A 26,176-nucleotide genomic window follows, 5' to 3' on the forward strand; every position below is an offset into this window, starting at 1 on the left:
CTTAAAGATTTCTTAAACAGGCTCATTTTTTCCCATGGAAAAATTTGGAAAACCCTGATGGTTCAGGATAACCAATTTTTTTGTTTGTTTATTTGTTATTGTTAAAGGGGGTAACTAAAAAATAGCTTTATTGAGGTAAAATTGACAAACACTGAATCACAGATATTTATAGTAAGTGAACTTATGAATTTCGACATATGTACACACCTGTGAAGCTATCACTACAATCAAGCCAACGGATACGTCTATCATAAGGTTTGAAGATACCAATAATGTAAAATATTGGTGATCATCACATCCCCAGGGGTATCTGGCCCTAGAAGGCCATGTATATTCTCTATTGAGTAAACACATTTTCTCTTAATTCATTGTCACTGAATAGAACAAAGGGTTGGGCAGAATTCAGGCTTTTAACTTTCAGCATTTTTGAGGAATATCTGCATGGTGCTGAAGTTGGCCTTGGAATACAAGAAAGTTGACATGTATGAAATCCTCAGCATGTCTATGGTGGCTTAGCAGTTCCACAAGCCTCATGGAAGCTTGCCCCATGCCCCACCTTTTCTAGAGAAGGAGCAGTGCATGGGCTTATTCCTTCACCCTGTGCGTTATTATTTTTTCCAACCACATCATTTCATAGACAATCTAGGAACCAATAAAGCACAAGTCTTGTTTGAAAAGATGTATCTAAATATAGGAGTAATACATTATAAGCCAAGTCACTTCCCTTCTCTGAGTTTCTGTTTATCTGTCAGGTATCTTCCATCATATCAGAGAGCTGTAAAGGAAAATGGGGGCGAGGGAAGCAGCAACAAGCTTCCTGGAATGTCCAACTTCTCAAATAAAGCAGACTGCACAGACACTTTATAATCTGTATGATTTTGGCTCAGCGTTTCTGAAAGGAAACATAAGTTGTTTTTGTCCTGCCCACTGCTATCTTATTCGCCCTCAGTGCTGGTAGGAATGAAGTCTGGTAAGCTTTTTTTCGGAGGCTTTCCTGATAGCTCTTTCCTGTACTCCACTATTTTTGGTTCTGTTTTGGAAACAGTTTAAGGATGCAACATTTAACCTCAGCGTTGCAGATTCCCTCGTCTCCATCTGTGAACCCCCACTTCCACCCCTCCCCGCCAAGACCGGTCCCCTCCACAGATGATACTGGTCACCCTCAGAGCTGTGGCCTTGATGGCTCCAGTTTCCTTTCTTTGCCTCGGGTCCCAGGACACCAGTCCGGGTTTAACTTCATGAGTTGGGTGGGCAGCTTTCCTTATCAGTCACGTTTCAGCTCGAGGGCTGCTTCTACCTGCCATTCTCTCTGGTTCCTGCCCACCTGAGTGGAAGATTCAAGTGGATCTGGCACATCTCCTAAATCTAGGCCTGCCATTAGCAGGCCGGGGGCTGACGTGTGCAAAGGAAGACTCGGACCAAGCAGGCCTTTTTCACCTGCGTAATAACAGGCTTGGGAGTAGCGAGGCGGCCGCGGCGGCGGCGCCAGGAGTAGGAGGAGGAGCGCGGGCAGAGGCCGCCGCGGGGCCCGGAGGAAGAGGAGGGGGAGGAGGAGGAGGAGCTGAAGCGCCGAGAGCTGTAGGCAGCAGCTCGGCCGGAGTTGCAGCAGCGGCGGCGGCGGCGGCGGCGCTCACACCGCAGCCTCCCCAAGCCCCGAGTCCCGGCGGGGGCAGCAGCAGCGAGCGCCCGCCCGCCCAGTCACTGCACCTCGGCCCCGCCAAGCCGCTGTCGCCGCGCCCGGGCAACTGCCAGCCATGGCCGCGCCGCCGGATCCCCGAGACGAGCTGCTGCCGCTGGCCGGCCCCGGGTCCCAGTGGTTCGGGGACCGGGGGGAGGGGGAGGACGAAGCGGTGACGCCGAAAGGAGCCAAGCCCGAGACGCTGGCGGGGGAGCCCGGACCGGGGTTGGGCGCCGAGGTCGCCGAAGCTGCGCCGCGGGAACTGGGCTCGGGCCCCGCCCGGCCGCCGCCCGTTGCCATGGAAACTGCATCCACAGGTAAGGCGGGCGGGCGCCGCTGCCCCGCAAATGGCGTCTGGGACTCCGGTCCCCTAGCCGGCCCCCTTTTCTGCAACTCACCTATGCACCTACTTTGGTTCTCTATCTTAAGTACCAACCTTAATCTGTCCCCGCCCCCCCTCTCTTCGCCACAGGCGCCTGTAAATATTAAAGGACTGGTAGAAACAGAAATTTTATTTTTTTCTAAAGGCTCAGAAGAAAATAAAATACTATTGATCCTTTTATTTCATTAGGGTTATTTTTCTGGCTTTCAAAGTTGTCCTCAGAGACAAACCGCAGCATCCTGGCTGCTGGCGCGCCTGTGTACAAGTTTCTTCCTGGGGACTGGGGGCTGTAGGGCCCGCTAGGCCAGTTGGGACGATTGGGGGCGGGGGGCGTGTTTGCTTGCAGGGCTCGCGCCCGCGACAGGGGAAGCTGACGACAAAGCGACCGGCAGGCCAGCTGCCCCTAGACCCGACTCGATCTAGGGCAGAGATGTGACTTTAACTCTCCCTTTCCTTAACCTCCGAGAGTCGCCACACCCTACTTCCTCCCATTTCCCTTCCCCTCCTTTAGTTCCTCGAGCACTCAACTGAAATGCCGAGGTGCGTTTAATTCCAGAGGGACTGCGAAGCCAGAAGGTAGGGAGTTGTGGCGGTCCCCCCGCCCAGAACCCTTCTTTTTCAGCTCCCGGATGCTCCCACCTCGAAGGAAGCTTTGGAACTTGGAACCCTGATTTAGAGCGGCCGCTGGCTGCGGTGCTAGAGATTGTTGAGTGGCGGTGGGTGTAGCTCGGAGGCACAGCTTGCCAGCAGTCTGAGCCAGCGAGGGCGTTAGGAAATTGCCCTGGGTTTGTCGCCCCTCCACCTGACTTCACCTTCTGATCTGGATCCCAGCGGAGACCTGAGATCTTGAAGCATCCTGCCCAAAGGATGCCAGAAACGAGCTTTGGGGTGGGACTGCCGGCTTAGGTAACTCAGTGTTTCCAAGGAGCAGGGGGACGGTGCTGTGTCTCGTAGTTCTCTGAGAAAGCTTTGCCGGATGGAGTGAGAGTTGTGTAGTTTTGGAAATGTAGCTCTTGAAGGCCGGGTGCTAGGTGATCCCGGGGGAGCGGAATGGGGGTGGGACTGGCATGCTTGTTCGTGGCAGCTGATTTAGGGGCACACTTTTTTTAAGCCACTGCCTCTCTTAAGGGTCACATGGAGTGCTTTAGGTAGTCTTTATTATGCTCTAGTACAAAAGATTTGAGCTGAGGAAAGGAGATTTAGGGAATGTTTTGAATAAAACATTCTGAAGGGAAGAGAAAAAGACCATATACAAACAAAAAAGAAAAAAGAAAGACTCAAAAGCAGAAAACCCCGTTTGTCCAGTATTAGTTATTTATATGGGGGAGGGGAGGATTTACAACTAAGATCTCAACTTAATCTAAATGAAAACAAAACTTTATAATTGCAAAAGAAGATGGCAGAAGCTAGTAGACAAAGGAAGGTACTTTTTTGGTTGATTTACCGTCAGCATTCTTCGTTGAGAGTAGCTCCTAGTACAGAACCTTTATCCACCATCATCAAAATAAATCATTTATAAACATTGCCCACCTCTCATTGGTGTGATCAAAGTCAGGTGAACTAAGGAGAGGAAACTTAGCTTCCTCTCAATAACATACTATCCACTAAAATAGTTGTTATATATAAAATGCTTAGAACAATTGTGACAAAGTAGGCTTTTGCAATTTTTAACATTATTACTATGATTATAGAAATAGTTTGTTAAATGTATTAGGGATTTCCTATCCTAGGCAACAAATACATTAGTAAAATTAAACATAATGCTGAGTTTGGATGGGAAAAGAATGAAGGGAGGGGGACGAAGCATAAGTTTGCAATTTATACAGAAATTTTAAAGTTTATTATTGCTGCTTGAAGGAATTTGTCATATATTTATTGGTTATTTAGTGTTTTCAGTTTGCATTCAGTTTTCAGTATGGGCTGTTATAAGAGGCCTAGATGCCAGAAATGATGTCTAAATAAATTACTAGATCTTGAAAAAAAAAATCAAGTAAAATCTGGGCCAGCTTCCTTATCTGTTATTTTATTATTGCAGTTCTATGGCAATAAGTAAAGTTAGCAGGTGCATCCTCAACTTAATCAGGGACAAAATCCAGAGGAAGCCTATTAAGCTCATAATTTTACTTTTGTAAAAGAATGATGCTCTTTGGGACTCAAATCAAACTAAGAAGTAACTTAGACGTTGCATGTGATGCACTGTAAACAAATTTTGTTTCTTTTTCAAATGGAATTCCAAAATGTAAGACAAATATTGATGTTTTAAAACTTTTTTTTCCTGAAAAACACCACTAATCATGCCATCTGGACAAAAATTCTGTGATTCATTTTTATACATTGATGGTAATTAAAGTTTTTAAAGAAACATTTCTAAAAATATTTCTCTGTGATGTCCTGGAATTAATACATGTTTAAATATCATTAGCGTTGCAGGATAAAACTCCATAAGTACAGTATTTCCAGGTATTCTCATTGCTTCTGTCCCTTTAGTGGGATGAAAATGTTCTCAACAAAAAGTAACACTTTATTCTAAGGCTACAGTTTTTCATGTCTAAAATTGATAATGGGCATATGATATGATGTCTGTTGCCAAGGGAACATTTAATGCACCATGTGTAGGCTACAACATGTTAGGTTGTTAATCATGAATCAGTACCATCATCTAGTAACATTAAACAAAGTATATTAAGAGCAACTGTTTTGTTTTTTCATGATCAGTTATTTTATTCCTGAAAACTATTCAAAAGGAGCATACAATAACACAAGGATAGAAGAATGGCCCTTTGTTTAAAGGAAGAATTTAAAATAGAACATTTGAACAAAATGCCATGGTAAGATGTTAACTCATTGGCCACTTAGAAATTAAACTCATTGATTCATGCATGGAAGGCAAAATGAATAAGAGAATTGAGAATGGCCTGGAGAAATCAGCCCAGTGTGATGATTTGCTTTAGTGATATTGACCTATAGATAATTTACCTTAAATTTCTAGATGATTGCTGAGTTGGGGGTGACAGGGAGAGAGAAAGAGAGAGGGAGGGAGGAAGAAGAATAGAGAGAGAGAAATTTTCCTAATTTACTTGGACCACAGTACTCATAATTTTCAAATGCTGAATATGATACTCTATTGGAAAAACTATTCTTAATCTATCATGATTTAAATACCTTTCAGAAATGTTTATATATGCTGTGTTTATTCTGTTTAATATCATAAATTGTACCACACATATTACCAATCATATTTTAAAACCCACATAGAGGCTAGATTGACTCTTTTCTTGTGGATATGTTTGATAGATGTGTAGGTATTTTTTATTTGGAGTCATTTCCAGCAATCCTCTTCAGGAGGTATAGATTTCTATCTTCTGTTTTCTTTCATCTTTTAAGAAAACTGCAGTTCGGTTGAAATGGGAAGGAACACTGCACTTACTTTTACAGTATTTTATAGAACCTTTAAGAAAATAAGAGTTTCTAATGCAATTTATTTCTCTGGGCACAGACTCTGAATATAATCAATGACATTTCTGGCAGTAACTATAGTGCATATCTTTCATATTGGGAATTCAAATTGGTTAAATTAAAATTTAGAAACACATATGCTAAAAATACATTGATAAATAAACTTTATCAGAGCTTTCAGCATAACTTCCTCTTCATGAACTCACTGTTCCAGAAACCCCATCCTTATCATTGTCCACAAATATAGCATAAACATTCCTGCTCCCATCTCTTTTTTTAGGCTGTTCATCTACTTCTGACTTTGAGGATTTGGAAAAGAGTGGATTATTTTGTTCACTATACTGTCTATCTTGCATAGCCTGGATTATGGAAAGTGTTTATTATCTGTAAAATGAGAGACCATTGTGATTCAACTCAATTTAGTAAACATTTCCTGAATGCCTCCTTTGTGTAAGGATCTGTACTGAACACTGGTTGTGGTTTCCTAGAGCATGGGCATCTTTCTGTTTCACATTAGGATTTAGTTAAATAGGTTTTTTTTTTTTCCATTTTCCTTATTCCCAAGTCACTGCTGGAAGCTTGTTTGGAAGGGTATTATAACAATCTAACCACACTGGCACACAGACATGAGTTACTTTTCTGAGGTCAACACTGAATGAATAAATACTAGCATAGGTTGCCCAAAGTGCACAGCTGGGGGAAAATAAAATCCATCAATCTACCTAACTATCTAGCTAATTCTGTCTTTATAGAAATAGCTGGCTGAATAGTACTCAAAGATCCTTGTATTAGTTGTGCTTTTATTTTAAAGTTAAAGGAAATTATTTCAGTGGTGACTAAGGAAGATTTGGAAAAGGCACTATAAAATATAGACAGCAGAGAAAATAAAAGACCTATTTCAAGAGACTGATATATCTACATAGGAATGCTCTCTGTGAAAGAACATGGTCAAAAGATGTAAGACAACCAATTTTATTTGTTTAAATAATATTTGGGGGCAAAAAGAACAATGAGAACAACAACATGAACTGGAGAGGCTCACTGCTTGTGGAAGATGCTCTAGTGAGAGTAATGAAAAAATGAGAGGGAAGAGTTTCTCAATTCATATTTAACCTATGTTATTTAAAATGGATAGTGATCATTTTGAAATGTATACAAATATTGAACCATTATGTTATGTAACAGGAACTAACATGTTGTTGTAGGTCAGTTATACTTCGAAAACAAACAAACCCATAGAAAAAGAGATCAGATTTGTAGTTGTCAGAGGCTTGGTGGGTGGAGGGAGAACTGGATGAAGGCACTCAAAAGGTACACACTTCCAGATGAGATAAGTAAGTACTCAGAATATAATGTACAACATGACAGGTATAATTAACAGTGCTGTATGTTATATATGAAAGTTGTTAAGAGAGTTAATCCTTTAATCTTGTGTCTGTATGAGATAATGGAAGTTCACTATAAGTTATTGTGGTGATCATTTAAAAATAAATAATTAAAGTGGGTGTGAGTGAGTGAAAGTCACTCAGTTGTGTCTGACTCTTTGTGACCCCATGGACTATACAGTCCATGGAATTCTCTAGGCCAGAATACTGGAGTGGGTAGCCTTTCTCTTCTCCAGGGGATCTTCCCAACCCAGGGATTGAACCCAGGTCTCTCACATTACGGGTGCATTCTTTACCAGCTGAGCCACAAGGGAAACCCATTAAAGTGGGTTATAATTCTTAAGTTGGACAATGGAAAACATACAGAAAGACCAGAAGCCCAGGATAAGTAAACAGCAAGTAAAATCCTGTACCACTACTCGGATAAGCTTGGCTCTTCTGAGCTGACTTCTTTGCATGTGGTATAGAATGAGTGCAGTGAGCAGTTTTAATGTCATTCTAGTGTCTCTTGAGAATAAGACTAATTTCAGAAAAGCTGAAGTGGGGAATGATTTTTCAAAATGAGGAAATGAGAGATATTAAAAACTTACTAAGCCAATATATTTGTTGCTGAGTGCTTGTAGATCTAAGAATGTATTATTATGCCAAATATTTTTATAAACCCTTAGAAAATAATAAACATGCTGATTGCCAGAAATTTCCATTGATTCACTAAAAAAATAATGCCTATAAAACATTACTTCTATTTTTCATATTCTGAATCACCAACATATGCACAGCACGTACTATGCCCAGGAACTTTAGAAGTACCCAGCTTGCTTTAGAAAGCACACTGTTTATCAAAAAGCAAACAACCCAACCAAAAAAATGGGCAGAAGACCTACATAGACATTTCTCCAAAGAAGACACACAGATACCAACAAACACATGATAAGATGCTCAACGTCACTAATTATTAGAGAAATGCAAATCAAAACTATACTGTGGTATCATCTCACCCCCATCAGAATGGCCATCATTAAACAATCCACAAACAATAAATGCTAAAGAGGGAGTAGAGAAAAGAGAATCCTTTTGCACTGTTAATAGGAATGTAAACTGATACAGCCACTAAGGAGAACAGTATGGTGGTTCCTTAAAAAATTAAAAATAGAACTTACCATATGACCTAGCAGTCCCACTACACTAGGTATATACCCAGAGAAAACTGTAATTCAAAAAGACACATGCACTCCAACATTTATTACAGCATTATTTACAATAGCCAGGACATGGAAGCAACCTAAATGTCTATCAACTGAGGAATGGATAAAGAAGATATGGCATATATGTACAAGGGAATATTACTCAGCCACAAAAATGATTAAAATTGGGTCATTTGTAGAGACCTGGATGGACCTAGAGACTGTCTTACAGAGTGAAGTAAGTCAGAAAGAGAAAAACAAATGTCATATATTAATGCATATATGTGGAATCTAGAAAAATGGTATAGATGGTCTTACCTGCAAAACAGAAGTAGAGACACAGAGGTAGAGAACAAACATGGACACCAAGAGGGAATAGGGGAGTGGGATGAATTGAGAGATTAAGATTGACGTATATACACTATTGGTACTATATATAAAAGAGATAACTGATGAGAACCTACTGTATAGCTCAGAGAACTCTATTCAGTGCTCTGTAATGACCTAAATGGAAAGGAAACCCAATAAAGAGGGGATATGTGTATGCGTATAGCTGATTCACTTTGCTGTACACTAGAAACTAGCACAACATTGTAAGGCAACTATACTCCAGTAAAAATTAATTGAAAAGAAAGAAAGCATGCTGTTTAATTTTGCAAATGGCACAAAGTTTCAAAAGATTGTTGGTAAAGTAGAGGATATCACTGCTATTTAAAAATCTTGATTTTAATGTTAACCCAAAAGTGAATTCTTTTTACTGAAATAATTTTTTGCTCTAATTTAAAAAATTCCTTTTTGGAATAGGAAGCATATGCATGTGATATTAAATTTTAACTGAGTGAAGTAAGGCAGGAAAGGAGAAATAGTGTATGACATACCCTACATGTGAAATCTAAAAAGAAGTAATATGAATGAACTTACAAGACAGAGACTCACAGGCTTAGAGAATGGACTTTGGTTGCTGAGGGGGTGGGGAAGGATGAGGAAAGGAATAGTTAGGGAGTTTGGGATGGACATGTATATACTGCTATATTTAGAATGGATAACCAACAAGGACTGTATAGCACATGGAACTCTGCTCAGTGTTATGTGGAAGCCTGGATAAGGAGGGGCGTTTGGGGGAGAATGGATACATGTATATGTTGGTTGAATCCCTTTGCTGTTCACTTGAAACTATCACAACACATTTTGTTAATTGTCTGTCAGTTCTGTTCAGTTCAGTTCAGTTCAGTTCAGTTCAGTCGCTCAGTCGTGTCCGACTCTTTGCAACCCCATGAATCGCAGCACGCCAGGCCTCCCTGTCCGTCACCAACTCACGGAGTTTACTCAAACTCATGTCCATCGAGTCGGTGATGCCATCCAACCATCTCATCCTCTGTCGTCCCGTTCTCCTCCTGCCCTCAATCTTTTCCAGCATCAGAGTCTTTTCCAGTGAGTCAGCTCTTTGCATCAGGTGGCCAAAGTACTGGAGTTTCAGCTTCAGCATCAGTCCTTCCAATGAACACCCAGGACTGATCTCCTTTAGGATGGACTGGTTGGATCTCCTTGCAGTCCAAGGGACTCTCAAGAGTCTTTTCCAACACCACAGTTCTAAAGCATCAATTTTTCAGCACTCAGCTTTCTTCACAGTCCAACTCTCACATCCATACATGACCACTGGAAAAACCATAGCCTTGACTAGATGGACCTTTGTTGGCAAAGTAATGTCTCTGCTTTTTAATATGCTATCTAGGTTGGTCACTCCAATACAAAATAAAAAATTTTTGGAAAACTAAAATTTAAAAGGTACAAAAGGGTATACAGAGAAAAGGAAGTCTTCTTCACACTCCAACCAGCCTTTGTTCCTTTTCAGCAGCAACCATTGTTATCAAATTCAGCAAGGGAGCACTGTTTAATTAATTATTACACTATTATTGATTGAACCTCTGCTATATTCCAGGCATTGTTCTAAGCACTAAGTATATGGTACAGAAAGGGACAAATGAAAGTCTATTTCCTTACCAGCCCAGGTGGGATGCATGAGACAAGTGCTCGGGCCTGGTACACTGGGAAGACCCAGAGGAATCGAGTGGAGAGGGAGGTGGGAGGGGGGATCGGGATGGGGAATATGTGTAAATCTATGGCTGATTCATATCAATGTATGACAAAACCCACTGAAATGTTGTGAAGTAATTAGCCTCCAACTAATAAAAAAATTAAAAAAAAAAAGATAATTAAAAGTAGCTATCTAACTGGTAAAAAAAAAAAAAAGAAAGTCTATTTCCAATAAATTATATATCTTACTCTGTGTGTGTGTGTGTGTGTGTGTGTGTATGCTCAGTCAGTTGTGTCCGACTCTTTGCCACTCCATGGACTGTAGTTTGCCAGGCTCCTCTGTTCATGGACTTTTCCAGGCAAGAATACTGGAGTGGGTTGACATTCCCTTCTCCAGGGGATCTTCGCAATCCAGGGGTTGAACCCTGGTCTCCCGCATTGCAGGCAGATTCTTTACCATCTGAGCTAGTGATGTAGAGGGAGAATTGAATAAGGTGGACAGTGGGGTTATCAGATGCATGCAAGGCAGTGAGATTACTGACTGATCTTGGAATTTGGGGAGGAGGAAGGAGGACAGAGGATGATGAAGCACAGAGAAAAGATGATATGAGCAGTGTGTTATTTGATACGGAGATTAAGGAGGGGGTACAGTTATTGAGGAGATTGAAAGACTGGGATGGAGTGGAGGACAAGGTCATCAGAAGATTGGGGTCCAGAAGAATGGCAGGCTGGGAGTGGAATGGTAATCTACGTGATTACTGAAATTGCAAAGAACCATGGCAGACATTGTAGAGTACAGTGAACCAGTGCTGCTGTGTTTAGGAAAGAACATAGTGTCTTGGGCTTCAAAGTTACAGAATTTTAGAGATGAGGGAAGAGGAGTAGCCTGTAAAATCATAAATATAAATTTCTGACTATGGGTTCTGCAAATTCTGTTTAATTTGTTCAGAGTGTATGAGATGCAACTTAAAATAGTTCATTGTGAGGGATGGGAACTTTGAGGACTGTAATTAACTAAATATGAGCTAGTGGTATGGTGAAATTACTAAAATATCTTATGTAATTTTAGGTAGTATTAATAGAAAGTCTTGGGTACACATTGTATGAGGTAGTAGTTCTCCTGGATTCTGTTCTAGGCAGGCCAAATATGGAGTGTTATACTAAGTGATGGGTGCCATGGTTTATAGAAACTGTAGTATGGTGAGAGACAGCTGGCTAAATTGGTGTGGCTTCTGGGGAAAAAAAATGCTGTTTGAGAAATGATTGAAAAAAATTAAGAATTTTTAGCCAGAATAAGAGACTGAAAGGAGATATGAGTGTTAAATTCAAATACTAGAAGAAATCTTATGAAGCAAATAAAGACTTGACTAAAGTGATATTACAAGGCAGAATTGGGACTAGCAGGTAAATCAGAGAAACGCGTTCAACTTAATGAAGGAGAAAGTTCTGATAATTAGAATTGCTCAGAAAAAGAGATGGATTTCCTCTCAGTTACTGATATTTAAGAACAAGTGAGGTTGCTGTTTACTGGAGGAGACTTAGAATGGAAAGTGTTATACCAAGATCTTTATTCCTCCATAAGAGAAAGCAATACCCCTGACCTTACCTGTGATTGTTACAGAAGGCATATTGCTGAAGAGTGAACAGCATACAAATGAAATCAGAAACAGTGCTTGTTACAAAAACCACAGCTAACTTCAGATTGACTTCCTAAAAAATGTACTCTCCGTGGAAGGCCACTCTCTGTGGCCTTCTTTATGGAATCTAGAAAAATGGTACTGATAAACCTATTTGTAAGGCAGGAATAGAGACGCAGACATAGAGAACCAACTTGTGGACACAGTAGGGGAAGGAGAGGGTGTGACAAATTGAGAGAGTGGTATTGCTGTATATGCACTACCGTGTGTAAAATAGATAGCCGATGGGAAGCTGCTCTGTAACACGGGGAGCTCAGCTTGGTGCTCTGTGATGACCTAGAGGAATGGGATGAAGGGGTGGGAGGTAAACTCAAGAGGGAGGGGAAGCATGTATACTCATGGCTGATTCATGTTGTCATACAGTAGAAACTAACACAGCATTGTAAAGCAATTATCCTCCAATTTAAAAAATAATTCTATAAAAAAATTCTTCTCTAATTCTCCATTGTTGGAAAAAGCTCCATAATGTAACATACTTGCTTCTTGAAAACTACACAATTTTATGTAATTAAGAGTTATTACCTTAAATGCAAAACATGCTATCTGCAAGCATCTGTTTTATTCTTTTTTCCTGAACTACACTTTTCATTTTTTACTACAGACTCTAATTCCATAAATATTTAATATATTCTAAAATGTTTGGGGAATTCATTAACTAATGTCATATCACAAAAAGCATCATGTGATTCTGTCCTTAGTCCTCTGTCTCACTACTGTACATTTATGCCAGATTATTCATTGTAAAACCGTATTTGCTAAGCTACCTAATGATTTACATTTTTAGCTGGAACAGTTCTACATTCTAACTTCCATGTCCGATCCACAAGTGGAATTTTTAATTCATCTACTACATGAGATTGTTATAAAACCAGTTATAGAACAAATTCTTGCTTCCTGAATATGGGGAATTTGTGGAATATCTCACATTCTTAAAAGTAGCTAGAATTTTGTTTTATGCATAGCAAGTCTTCATTTTTTTATAAACAACTCTTGGGCAACAGAAAATGTGTATTCAAATGATTGCTGATCTAGTTGTCATGCATAAGAGTAAACAGCAATGTCCCATCTCCCTTTTGGCATGGGTTGTTCAATGAATCCCGAAAAATCAGCACTTCTTAAAATGTGGTCTGTAGACTTCCTGCTTCAAAATAACATGAAGTGATTCACAGACTTCACCTCGGGGAAACAAGCCTGCCAAATACGTGTCAAAACTTTAGGAAACACTGATATGTTGACTCTCCTCTCCTCCTGACTTACTGGCTCAGCATTTTGCTAGGAGTTGTGGGGAATGGAGGAACATGAGCTATGTCCTGTCTGTTCCTCCAAGCTTACTATCTAGATGGGGGATGTGACTCATCCACACAAAACAAAGGTAAACAACTCAAGTCAGAGTCAAGTCTGGTCCTTGGATGGATGCTACAAGCTATAAGCACTGCAGGAAGTTCATAATTTTATGAGTTCCAGGGTACCTGGTGTCTTGAAAAAAGTAGAATGTGCCTTATGCCTAAAGGATGGATAGAATAGAAATAAGCAGAAGTGGCAGAAAGGCAGTTTTAGGTGAGGGGAGAGATATGGGTGGTGACATAGAGATGAGCAGTGACTAGGGTATCTTAACCTGCCTGTTTGGGTGTGGGAAGTCAGATTCTGGGGGGAGATGTTGAAGGCTATTCAGGACTTCAGACTCCTTTTATATGGATTCTGGGGGCATTTGAAGGTTTATATTTGGGGGAAGTAATACATTCAGCCTTCTGTATCCTTTGGTTTCAGAAGGGCTGACTGTACTATACCATATTGTATAAGGGACTTGAGCATCCATGGATATTGATATCTGCACAGGGTCCTGGAAAAAATTCCCAGTGAATACTGAGGAATGACTGTAGGAAGCCGTGTTAGGAAGATTAAATGTTATGCATAGATAATGAACTCAATGGGGGGGTGATCTAAAACCTGCACTTTTGCTGAAAGAAATAATATCAGTTTCAGAGCCTTGAATAAATTAACCATGAGAATAAAGAGGAAGGTACCTGGAAAGAAAGAGGAGGAAAGTTGAGCACTTCATCAGAATATTCAATAGGACTTTGTGACTGACAGGACAAGGAGGATGAAGGAAGGAATGAATCAACTCTAAGGTTCTGTGCCTGTGGCTGGGAGAATGACAGTGCTAAAGAGGGGTGGGGGGACTGGTCAGAGAGATGAGGCTAATACATTCATTTTTGTCATATGGAGCTCAAAATGAAGAAAAGCCATTTGAATGGAAGTCTCCACTTGGCAGTGTATATTAGGGAATGGATTTTGGAGATGATAACAGGATTGTAGATACAGGTTTAGAAAATTGGAAGAGAAGCCATAGAATAATTTTGTTTTTGGAAAGAGATTGTGTAGTATGAGGGCTTCCCTGGTAGTTCAACTGGTAAAGATCCCATCTGCAATGCAGGAGACCTGGGTTCGATTCCTAGTCAGGAAGATTCCCTGGAGAAGGAAATGGCAACCCACTCCAGGATCCTCACCTAGAAAATCCCATGGACAGAGAAGCCTGGTGGGCTACAGTCCATGGGGTTGCAAGGAGGTGAAGATGCCTGAGCAACTAAAGAACAAAGGGCCAAGAAGAGAACATGTGCTCCTTGTCTCATACTCGCTGAGTGGCATTAAGGCTGCCTGAGCCTCCGGTTCTGTATGTGTGGTCCTAGGTCTTGTAGAGTCCTTGGCAATCAGATGGTAATTACCCTCATTATTATCGTATCAAAGAAGCCAAGGTGGCATGGTATAGAATGAGCCTTGACTGAGAAAACAGATTTGTCTTGGCTTTGGTCTCTACTGTCATGTCAATGTGGGCAAATCTGCTTTATGTCTCACTTTCTTCTATATAAGATGGGCTTGATACCATTGTCCTGGCTACCTTGTGGTTGTGAAGATAAAATGAGATAACCTGAGGAAGTACATGAAAATTGCAAATTACTATACATCTGTGGGGGCTTCCCAGGTGACGCTAGTTAAAGACCCTATCTGCCAATGCAGAAGGCATAAGAGATGCGGATTCAATCCCTGGATCAGGAAGACCCCCTGGATGAGGAAATGGCAACCCACTCCAGTATTCTTGCCTGGAGAATCCCATGGACAGAGGAGCCTGGCAGGCTACAGCCCATAGGGTCGCGAAGAGTTGGACATGACTGAAGCGACTTGCGGTTCATGGGGTCGCAAATAGTCGGACATGACTTAGTGACTGAACTGAACTGAACGGAGGCAACTTAGCATGCAGGCATACATCTGTAAGGACATACTAACAGGAAGCCTGATCAGTGCTGTCAGATGCAGGAGAGCAGTCTAGAAGAATAAAGATTGAGAAAAAAATCATGTCACCTCAGCCCTAGGTGTTTTCATAGAAAATACTGCTGCACTTAGCTGAACCTCAGCCAAACCTCAGTGGGGAATGGCAGGAGAGCGAGGAAGAACGGTGCTGGACAGACGTCGGTTCTGGCATCCACACTGGAAAACATTTCGGCTACAAAGAGTGCAGTTGGAGTGGCGACCCACCCCATTCTTCATGTCCTCAAGAGTGAACTGTGCCTGGAGCAGGGCTGAGACATGCCCACGGGGGCCAGCTGGAGTGAGGGAGGATAGGAAGCCGCGTCTATTCTGAATCTCCTGCTCAGTGGAAGGGCAGTAAATGTAGGGAACTACCCCAGATATGCCTGGGGGCCTGGAAGGCTGCTTCTCTCACAGAGAGGCTATCAAAGTGAAAGCCAGCCCCCTGCACCTCACCCTCACCCCAGCCCCCAATGGTAAATTAATCGGCCCTGTGGGCAAGCGAAGGTACTTGCAGGCTGATCTTAAAGCTCTATAGGTTTAAAAGTCTTCCATAAATAGATGAACACTTCTGGAAAGATGGAGTAGACAGTTTTTTCTTATCCCTCTTGCTAAGTACAGCCAAAAACTCTGGACATTATATGTGTAGGATAAATATAAAAAGACTATGTAGTGAAAGTAGCATTCTTGTAAGACATTAACCTAGATGAAAACCTATCTGTACTAGAGCAAGAGAGAGAAGCTGGGTAAGGGGGATGGTAGCTAAAACTTGGAATGACAGAACTTGAGAATGCAGGACACTCAGCTAAAATAAACATCTAAAAAGTGGAAATTCGACAGGGATAATTATAAAATCTTGTGGTAGGATTCTTTAACTATATGAATAGAATAGGAGGGTCATGGTGAAATTGCAAACATATAAATAAAAAATAGAGGAGCTTTATTTAACCATAAGTTAACTCTCAGTGGGGCAAGCCAGCTTCCCCCCAGATGAAGAACTGTTAGTCTTGTTAACTCAAGGTTAACCCAGAACCAGGAGCTGAGAGTTGACCACACCTGGGGCTGGGCAGAGTCCTGAATGTACTGAGAGCTCCAGCGGAGATGGTGGCAGAAACCTGGGCTCTGGTTGAAAGAACTGAGGATAGGCAGTCTGCACCAGAGAAGACAGGGTGGGTTCTGATAGCTGTCTAAAAATACATAAAGAGCTGTCAGGTGGCATAGGGACTGGGTGTGTTCCGTATGACTTTGGAGGATGGAGCTGTGGTCAACCAGAAGTTAAGCATGAAATATGAAAATAGCCTGGATTGCCTCATATGGTGGTGAGTTTCTTGTCACTGGAGGTGTGTAAGCAAAGGTGGGCTGGTTGTTTATATAACAGAAGAGATATAATAGTATACATTAGATTATTAATTTTGTATCTTTTCAGAATCACAGATCCCTATTGGAGAATCTGATAAAAACTTTGGAATCTCTGCTCAGGAAAGTGCACTTACAAATACCATTTGGGGCACAAATTCTGGGATTTTCCAGAGACCTTTTATGGATGGAGGAATTAAATAACTTCCTACTCTTAAAAAGTCAGTAATTCCAGATACTCTCATGTAGATCACTGTTTATACAGCAGCAATAGTTTCATGGTTTAATAAAATCTAATTGAATCATCCATTTATTTATTCAACAAATATTTATTAAGCATTTACTATGTGTGGGTGTGTTTGGATACACATACACACACAAGTACATACACAAAGTATATAGTTGAATGAAAGTGAAAGTATCAGTTGCTCAGTTGTGTCCCACTCTTTGAGACCTCATGGACCAGAGCCTGCCAGGCTCCTCTGTCCATGGAATACTCCAGACAAGAATATTGGAGTGGGTAGCCATTTCCTTGTCCAGGAGATCTTCTCGACCCAGGGGTCAAACCTGGGTCTCCTGCTTTGCGGGCAGATTCTTTACCATCTGAACCACCAGGAAAGCCCATGTAGTTGTATAGTGATACCTATGTATGTAGCCAGAATATAAAAATCAATGCAATAATTACAGCATAGTCTATTATGAAGAGTCTAAATTAAGAAGGAGTCTGCATTCCATAAATTTTGTTTTGTTAGTTTCAGAAATGTGCTTGAACTGAATTTGTGACTCTCGAAGGGCTACTGAGCCATGCTCTTTCCAAACTGGCCCTAGTGAAGTTGGAGAGCGTTTTGACTTGGAGACACCAAGCTGGATAACCCATCTCAGCTCTTCCGATGGCCTATGATAGCTAGTCTCAACCTCTATGGGAAGGGCTAAACGGTGGGTCTATATGATTCTACAGCATCCAGATAGTGATGTATCATTTGTCTATTCACTGTTTCTATGTACATTGTACACATCTGTGTATACTTTAGTCATTACTAAAGTTTTTAGAACCAGTTGTTACTTTAGATAACATTCCTTTACTAATTATAGGAGATCCTTGGGATTGGGGTAGAGAAAGGTGTTAATTCTCTCTCTGATAATCTCCATCAGCCATCTAAATAAACAAACAAACAGTATTTTCTCAATTTGATATAAAATATACATATGTATGAAAAAAATCTACTACTTTTGTTATTTACAAATGAACACATCATCAAAGTAAAAACAAGGTGCTCCCTGTACAAATGGAGCTTCAAAATACTGTCAGCTGACTTCTATTCCAGCCAGACTGTAGCCCCTAAGTATCATCATATATAGACATTTTGGAGATACTGCTATGGATCACACTATTAATTTGTTTAGCAAACCTTTTATTGTAGCTAATACAAGGTAGATTGCAACCCAGCAGGTTTACATTATCAGCATTGAATTTGTGTGTTTATTTTTTTAAAAAATTGAATCCATGGCCTTAAGAGATGTGTTCCTGTTTTCTTTCTTACCATAAGTATGAGAAAGGATAAACACCTAGTATTGTTTTCTGGAAGTTGTATAACATTTTAAAGGTCAAGCAGTTCCTGTTTATAATTTGTATGTTTGCATATCAGAAGTCTCAGAAGTAAGAATTGGTTTCATTTCTGTGAACAGTGTAGAGCAGTTTAAAAATATTTTCTTTAAAGAGAGGTAATGTACCTATCTTAAAGGTAAACATATATTGAGTAGGGATGATTACCAGTGGCCTGTCAAGGCCATCTGTGTTACTTTTACTTTTTTTTTTAAGTGTAGTAATCTTCTCCGTGCTCAGCAGTTATCTAACCATTGTAATAACTCTCAAGAACATTGGTTTCTGAAAGGAATCTTTGTCAATCTGTTAAAAACAAAAGAGCTCTGCCATCCAGCCAGATGGGTGGCATCAAGGTCAACTTTTAACTGTATCACTTAATACATAATTAACTTAATTAACTATGCTTGAACTGTGATGGTTCATGTGAAGATGGGATATTCGATTTAAGTTGACATGCTGCATTGTATAATCACATTATTATGAATCTTTAAAACATAATTTTTAGTTCATAAAAGGAAGGGTTGGTCTATCAGTTGATTACAAGAGGCTAGAACTTTTATCTATGGAGGTCTCTGTCTTTCAAGGAAAAAATATAAGTAAAATGGGACCTAATTTAGTTGATTTTCTTAGTTAAATGGGAATGGTCAACTATATAGCCTTGTTTTAAAATTGTAAAAACAATAATAAAACAATATTTGCAAGAGAAAACATTTATTCCTGATCTCACTTTTCTCTTTTTAAAAAATCTCACCCTCTCTGTACAACTCTTAGTGCCAATTTCATATGGTGGTTTGAGGATTCAATAAGCTAATACTTGTAGTTCTTGACTATAGTGGTTCTTATTATTGGTGTTAATTCCCTATCAATTTTATTTATTTGCATAATAATCAGCAACCTCCCGTAAGTACTTTAGACTGGATGAAGCACTGATGTTCTTTATGGAGTGATCCTCATTTTATGAGTTGGATTCTGAGCAAGGCCAAAGCTGCATCTCTGGCTCCTAAGTCCCGTGCTGTCTCTACCCTACCAAATTTCCTTTCTGCCTTTGAAATAGAGCATAAGGAAAAAAACACTGTTTTACAAGACAGCAAAGCCAGGACATGGAATTCAGCTCTATCTGCAGGGAGAGAAGAAAATAATAGGAGTCTCAGCTGGATAAACTGAAGAGACAGGAGGAGAGATGGAGGTGGAGAAGAAAGAGGGCATTAGGGTCTGAAGAGGGATGGTGATGGAGGGAGGAAGCTTGGCCCCTGGAATGGACAGAAATAGACAAAGGGGAGAGGTGTTGAGAAGACATGGAAAGGGAGAGAGGTAAGGAACAGAGAAATACACAGAGGGAGGAAGCCCCTTTGAGGAAGCAGAAAATATATCTATATTTCTATTTCTACCTCTATTTCTATATAAAGGAATGGATTTGTAAAAAAAAAAAAAAAAAAAAGGAAAAGAGAAGTGGGTAAGAAAAGCTTTCTAAAATCTGGAGTCTGGAGTGAGACCAGGTTTTTGGCTTTATTTCCATTTGAAATTGTAATTTGCATTTGTAAGATTACTTAGTTTCTTAAACCTCCAGTGAGTTTTCTAACTGGGGTGACCCTGGCAGGCCTCTGTGGCTTGGGGGTGGGAGTTGTTCTCAAGGTGTTCTGTACTGGGCTGCCCAGAGCTTTCTCACCACAGGCTGGACGAAATTAGGCAGTGGCCTGAGTCAGGCCTGTGGGCCAAATGTTCCTTTCTCTGTCTGGGGGTTTTCCAAAAGATTCACATTAACTTTATCTAAATGGAGAAGAATTTAGCTCAGGGCTTTCCCTTAGATGAAAGAGATTATTTATAAATTTTTCCACCATCCCCCCATGCTGTCATCCCTAGCAAAGGGTCAAGTATATCAGTGTCAGAATTTCGTTGTTTGATGGTTTATTTTCTTTTTTTCTTTGATTACATAAAATGGGCTTGAGATCATAGTACTGTATTGGGATCATAGCACATTTTCTATAAGCTTTCAGAGTTCACAGAATCAATGACTATTCTTAGACATTAGAAGTAGGATTTGAATCTTTTGGGTATGAAAAGATTCATGTGAGTGATATTAAATCAATTACAGTGTAAATTCATGCTCCTATCTCTATGAGTTATAAGAATAATTGGCAAAAAAAATTGTTGTATGTCATACCATTTTTAATTTCTCTTAAAAACTCTAGGGTGCTAACTTAAAAAATAAAAACAATTCTTGACAGTTATGATTAAAACTATCTGATGATAAATGAATTCTGTTGACATTAAAAAATTAATTGGGTGGATGTCCTTGATAAGGTGTCCAATTATCCTGAGAATTTACATAATAAAATGCAGCAGTTTGCCCTGAGATTAGTTTGACACAATTGCCATTAACAGCTCCTCCTTCTTAGCACCTGGCGACTCACCTGGCACCTCTGCCCCCCAAGAAGGGGATGCTACACTGAGGTGCAGACCATTACAAACTGGGCCTTCATTTTCTATTAGTAATAAGAATAATAGTGGTGGATTAATTTTTTATTAGTTTGTGGAGAGCAAGACATTACAGTCTTTCCAGTTCAATTCTAGTCCCTTAAAGTCTGAGCAGTTACTGGAGATGAAAGAGGCTCCAGTGAAATGGAACTTAAAAGCAGGTTTGGGCCTGGTGAAAAATTTATTTCAGGAGCTCCCGGCGAAAGGTCTTCATGTGGGATTTGTACATGAGTTCAGGCACTGAGCCCACTTCCTGACTGCTGGGCTGGGTGATCTGTGCCAACTTCCTCCATCTCTGCTTGACCCTGCATGTGTGTGTTGCTGTCTTTTTATATGGCAGGAAAAGTCTGCGGTTCAGGAGTTAGAATTCAGAGGGAGTATATAGCATGAAGTAGGGTTTTTTCCATCCCTGGGGGTTCAGGAGGAGACTGCATAATCACTTATCAGAGATGTTTAAAAGTAGGCTTATTTTCAATAAGTGAAAAGTTGAACTAAGCTACTTCCAACAATCTTTGTATTCCTTTTGTCTCAGGATTCCATGATTTTACCATAAAGTCAGGTTAAGTGTTATGTACTAAGTCCTATGAAAGACTTTGTAAGGACACCTATATTTTGAATATTGGGGATCTAGACCTTTAGCTAAAATTTGCCTGAGCCCCTATAAGCAAATCAAAACTCTGGTAGTCAAAATTAACAAGTAATTTTAACACAAAAATACTTTCAGCTTATTATTTTTATGGCATGCTCAGGTAAAATATCATTAGTTAATAAAATAGAAGTACTGATTAATCATTATGTTCTGTAAAATACTATTGGCTGGCAAAAATATTTTATAATGTAGTGCTCATGAGGGACAACAGCAAAGAAATGGGAGCTAATTATTCATTATTATACACTTACATGCCAGGTATTATGCTAAATGCTGTGGGTAGAGCATTGAAAAATCTCTTTCCTCAAGAAACTTGTAGTCTAATGAAAGAACTAAATAAAGCATCAATTATATATTATTGTGAAATATGGTAGAAGGACGTACATGTTGCTATGCCAAGCATCTTAACAGAAGGGAAGGTTAAAAGAAGATTTTTAGTGGAAGTGGTTCTGGAACTGAGATTTAAAAGATAAGAAATTAGCAATATGAGGCATGGGGAAGACTATTCAGGAAGAACAACTCTGCTTAAAACTATGTTTCTCCCTTCTTGCTTTTTCAAAGAGGAATCTTTTGTGTGTGGGTTTGTTTGTTGTTGTTGTTGTTGTTGTTTTTGCCTTTCAGATTCTAGATTTCTAGAACAATGATGAAGGGGTACAGAGCTCTTTGTTTTATTACTATTTGTCTTTAAACTTCTAGATGATTCCTGATTCATAAGCAAAATCAGTCTGTGCAAAGTGGCTGCTTCTCTGAGAGTGCATATGGCTCTCAGAATTGGACAGACTATGCATCTCAAGCAGGTATGCAGACACTTGGTTAAGGGTCAAGGGCACTTAGAGCCAGACTAGACGAAATCAATTTTCTCCAGTAGTAAGCCTTTTAAAACACTGTTTTTTATTAAAAAATAAATGAATGCATTGAGGAGTAAATTCACATGCCGTTTTCAAAATTGAGACTTTAAACACACTTCCTGCATCATATACCTAGGCTTTATTGGCAGGCCCTTGGCATACACACTTGCTCTTCTTTGTCTGCTGTGCTTACTTAGTTGGAAATATTTGAGAACTAGTAGGTCGAAAGGTGTCTGGGTAGGTGCCCTGGGGTTAGTACTGAGAACCTCAGGAGCAAGGTAGCAGAGGAGTGTTATATGTGTGGGTGTACGTGCGTTTGTGTTGATGTGTGTGTGCGTGCAATGACTCATCCATATGGGTGCTGAGAAGAGAGGAATGCTGTGATAAAGACTGCTGGTGAGTGATGTCTGCTGTAGGTGAAAAGTGGGAAGGAAGAGAAGCAAATTTGGGCCAGAATTTATGCTTTAGATCATTTTATTTCTCCTTCCTCACAAAAGCACCAGTGAACCTGGAAGGTTAGGGGAGATGTCACAGTCCTGGTCCTGGTTCTTTCTTTGCATCGTCCTTATTATGCAGTATCACTGAGCTTCTGTTATGTCCCAGTCTGACCCATCGTCACCCACCCCTGGTTGGGTATTTACTGAAATCAGGGCTGTTACTACAGAGTTCTGGGGATTTTTTCTTTTTTTTGCAGTTGTTCCAAGGTCAGATTTTTTAATGTATAGGCTTTGTTAATGGTATGTTTATAGTTCTAACTGCTGTTCCTAATCTACTATAATGGAGGTATGTATGATGCTGGAATTTAAAAGATGTTTTTTTTCTCCTCCCTTATGTCCTCTTTAGAATTGTCCACAGCAGCTGCCTGAACTAGCTTATTTTTTCTGGATCTTGAAGGATGTCATGTGCTGGAAAATTGTGCGGGCGGGGGGTGGAGGGGAGAAGACCCCCCAGGGAGGAGGTCCTAGGAGTACAAAAGAATAGAGTTGTCAAGCTGTCGTGATGGGTTAATGACAAGTGGTTCCTGGTGTGCTTAGACCATCCTTGGGAAGGGAAGGGAGAATGGAATGGAGGATGGGACACTGAGAAACTTGATACTAAGAACAGTAGGTTTTTTTCTCTTGACAGTAGAGAGTCATTTGAGGTTTTTTCAGTGAGATAGGAGCTCTCTTAGGTTGGTGTTGTGAAAGCACTCTGGCAATGTGGAAGGTTGGAACGGGAGCAGGTGAGGCGTGGGAGGTGACCTAAGAGGCTTCCACAGCAGTCCCATGAGACATGGTGAGGCAGAAACTGGCAGTAGAGAGCGAGAGGGGTTGGTTTGGAGAGACTTTATTTGAAGTACAGATAGGACTTAAAGAATTATTTCTCTAAGAGCATTATTTTGGCTTGGACATATGGGTGCTTGGTGATACTGTTAAGTGAAATGTGGATACAGGAAGAGAAAATCAGTGTAAAACCCTTTCAAAGATAATAGCACTCCATTGTAAATGTAATATATTAATATTAAAATCATATATCTTAAGGTGTCGCATTAGGAATCACAAAGCAAGTGGTTTTATAAGCATAAAACTACAAAGTATGAATGCTTAGAATTTTTTATTTCTAATTGATGCAGGGAATCTACAATGTCAAGTTCATGTTTAAGGTGATTACATTTCACTTTGGTTATAGATTTTACTTTATTAGGGCTTTAAGATGTGGAGAAACATTGACTAGCTTTACTGATTGAATGTAACTGGATTCACAGTTCCTTCTTATAATCTCATTATCTAGCATCCATAAAAAGTAACTGAAACTGCTAAGTCTTAATTAGAGAACAAATTAAAGTTTGAGAAGCTCTAATAAGATGCAAAAAGAAAGAGCCTTGATTATATCTTAACCCATTTGATAATTTATTAAAATATCAGAAGAGGATTCATTATTTAATTTCCCCCATTATTATCTTTTAAAAAGTATTATTTCCAATTGTGATAAAATGCACATAGTATTTGCCATCTTAGCCATTTTTAAGTGTACAGTTCAGTGGTATTAAGCACATTCACATTGTTGTGCTACTACCATCTCTCCCCAGAGCTCATTGTATGCGTTAAACACTAACTCCCTATTCCTTCCTACCCCAGTCCCTGGCAGCCACCATATTACTTTCTGTCTGTATAAATTTGACTATTCTAGGAGGACTGCTTACTTTTTGAGCAAGAGAAAATAGTTTTTCTATAACCTGTTATTGGCTGCCTGGGTTGGCTCACGTGTTACTGATTCATAATCAGAATAACCTTTGAGAGGTCTTACAGCATCTTGGTGCATTGGGCTTGGTAAGAAGGTAGCACACTGGTGATCTTTGGACAAGCCCTTCAGATGCTGCCCAGTCTCTATCAGAATTAGCAGTCCCCTGCCAGGTAAGGAGCATATGCCAGACATTAGGCCAGTCTGAGAGCACAGTGTCTGGAGTAGCTTTGCCCAAGTTTGAATCCTGGTCTGCCATTTTCTAATTGTTGGACAAGTTGATTGAACTCTGGGAGTCTCAGTTTCCTCATCTATAAATCAGTAAAACATGCCTTATAATGTTGTTGTGAGGTTTCAGTGAGTTGTTATATATAAAAGCATTTAGAACAGAGCCTCGCACCTGTAATCATTTAATCAATGAAACTACTGTCGTTTCTCAGGTGAGCTTTTACTCCAAGTACCTTGTGTTGTCCATCTGAGCTGACCAAGGACATGACTGAACCATGATCATGGAATATTTCAAAACCTGCAGGATTTCCCTGGTGGTCTAGCAGTTAAGGCTCTCTGGTTCTAATGCAGGGGTCATGGCTTCGATCCCTGGTTGGGGAACTAAGATGTCGGGTGCCATATGGCCAAAAATTACCATGGTGTTTTTGAAATCCGCAATAACTAGGATATGAAATAAAGTCATGGTTGGTAAAATTTCTGGGGTTCGACTCTGGGCCCAATATATGTCTCCGGTTTTGATAATAGAAATATAAAGTGTGAACATAGTGACCCACAATACTGAATATGCTGTGTATTATTCAAAAAGATTGTGAATCAGAGCATTGCATACTAGAAGGATTGCTGAGGCTCCTCATGTCAAAACAGAAACAGAGGAGGAGATAGATTATGGCCCTGTGTAAGGGTTTCCTCCTTTACATTAGCTGGGATTGACAGCACAGGAGATAGATTATGGCCCTGTGTAAGGGTTTCCTCCTTTACATTAGCTGGGATTAACGGCGCAGGAGATAGATTATGGCCCTGTGTAAGGGTTTCCTCTTTTACATTAGCTGGGATTGACTGCTCTAGTTGAAAAATCAAGAGTTCCCCATCCCCCCTTGCCACTGCACCTTGACAACTTCTTTCTCATTCCACATTCTGAAATGAAAACAGGGTTATTCTTTCCTCAAGAAGAGAGATTTTGACATTTACTTACTCCCAATGTTTTCTGACAGACTTGGTGAGGTAAGTGAGGATTATATCAGCAACTCTGTGTTCAGAAACCTGGGGATAACAACTCACTTATGAATATCTGGTTTATTTTTCATGTTTGGAAATTTTATGTTCCCTGAAATCTCACTGTTATATCTCCATGAACTAGAACAATACTTGGCATATAAGAGTTTTCAAAACATGTATATTGAATGAAAGACTGAATAAATGAATGAATGGCTATATTTCTTTGGTGAAGTCCTGGGGAGATTACTGGGAGACATCTAGAAGCAAGAAAAGTCTAAACCGTAAAACTTCCAGGTACTCCATTTAGTTCTTCCCTGTTAAGAAAGCGTCATGTGCTTCTTCACTGAACGTTGCTTATTTTACTTTTGTATTTTTCTGTTTTAAAGCATATTTTTCTACATAATAATCACAAACTGTCTGTGGCTCAGACAGTAAAGAATCTGCCTGCAATACAGGAGACCCAAGTTCAGTCCCTGGATCAGGAAGATTCCCTGGAGAAGGGAATGGCAACCCACTCCAGTATTCTTGCTTGGAGAATTCCATGGACAGAGGAGCCCGGTGGTCTACAACCCATGGAGTCGCAGAGTCAGACACAACTGAGTGACTAACACTTTCACTTTTTTTTTTAGTAAGAGCACTATTACAATCTCGTTTTTATTCCCTTTCCATCTTGAAAACTGTT

General features: G+C 40.1%; 1 protein-coding gene across 1 annotated transcript in view; it reads left to right on the plus strand.

The window, feature by feature from the left end:
* Positions 1–1,493: 1,493 nt before the first annotated feature.
* Positions 1,494–26,176, plus strand: part of RTN1 (reticulon 1) — a 242,343-nt gene continuing 217,660 nt past the window's right edge. The window contains exon 1 of the mRNA XM_043920790.1: positions 1,494–1,995. Coding sequence (XP_043776725.1) covers positions 1,755–1,995 — 241 coding nt within the window. The 5' untranslated portion in view covers positions 1,494–1,754. The remainder of the gene's footprint in view (positions 1,996–26,176) is intronic.

Source organism: Cervus elaphus, chromosome 12, assembly GCF_910594005.1.
Source record: "Cervus elaphus chromosome 12, mCerEla1.1, whole genome shotgun sequence".
Lineage (NCBI taxonomy): Eukaryota > Metazoa > Chordata > Mammalia > Artiodactyla > Cervidae > Cervus > Cervus elaphus.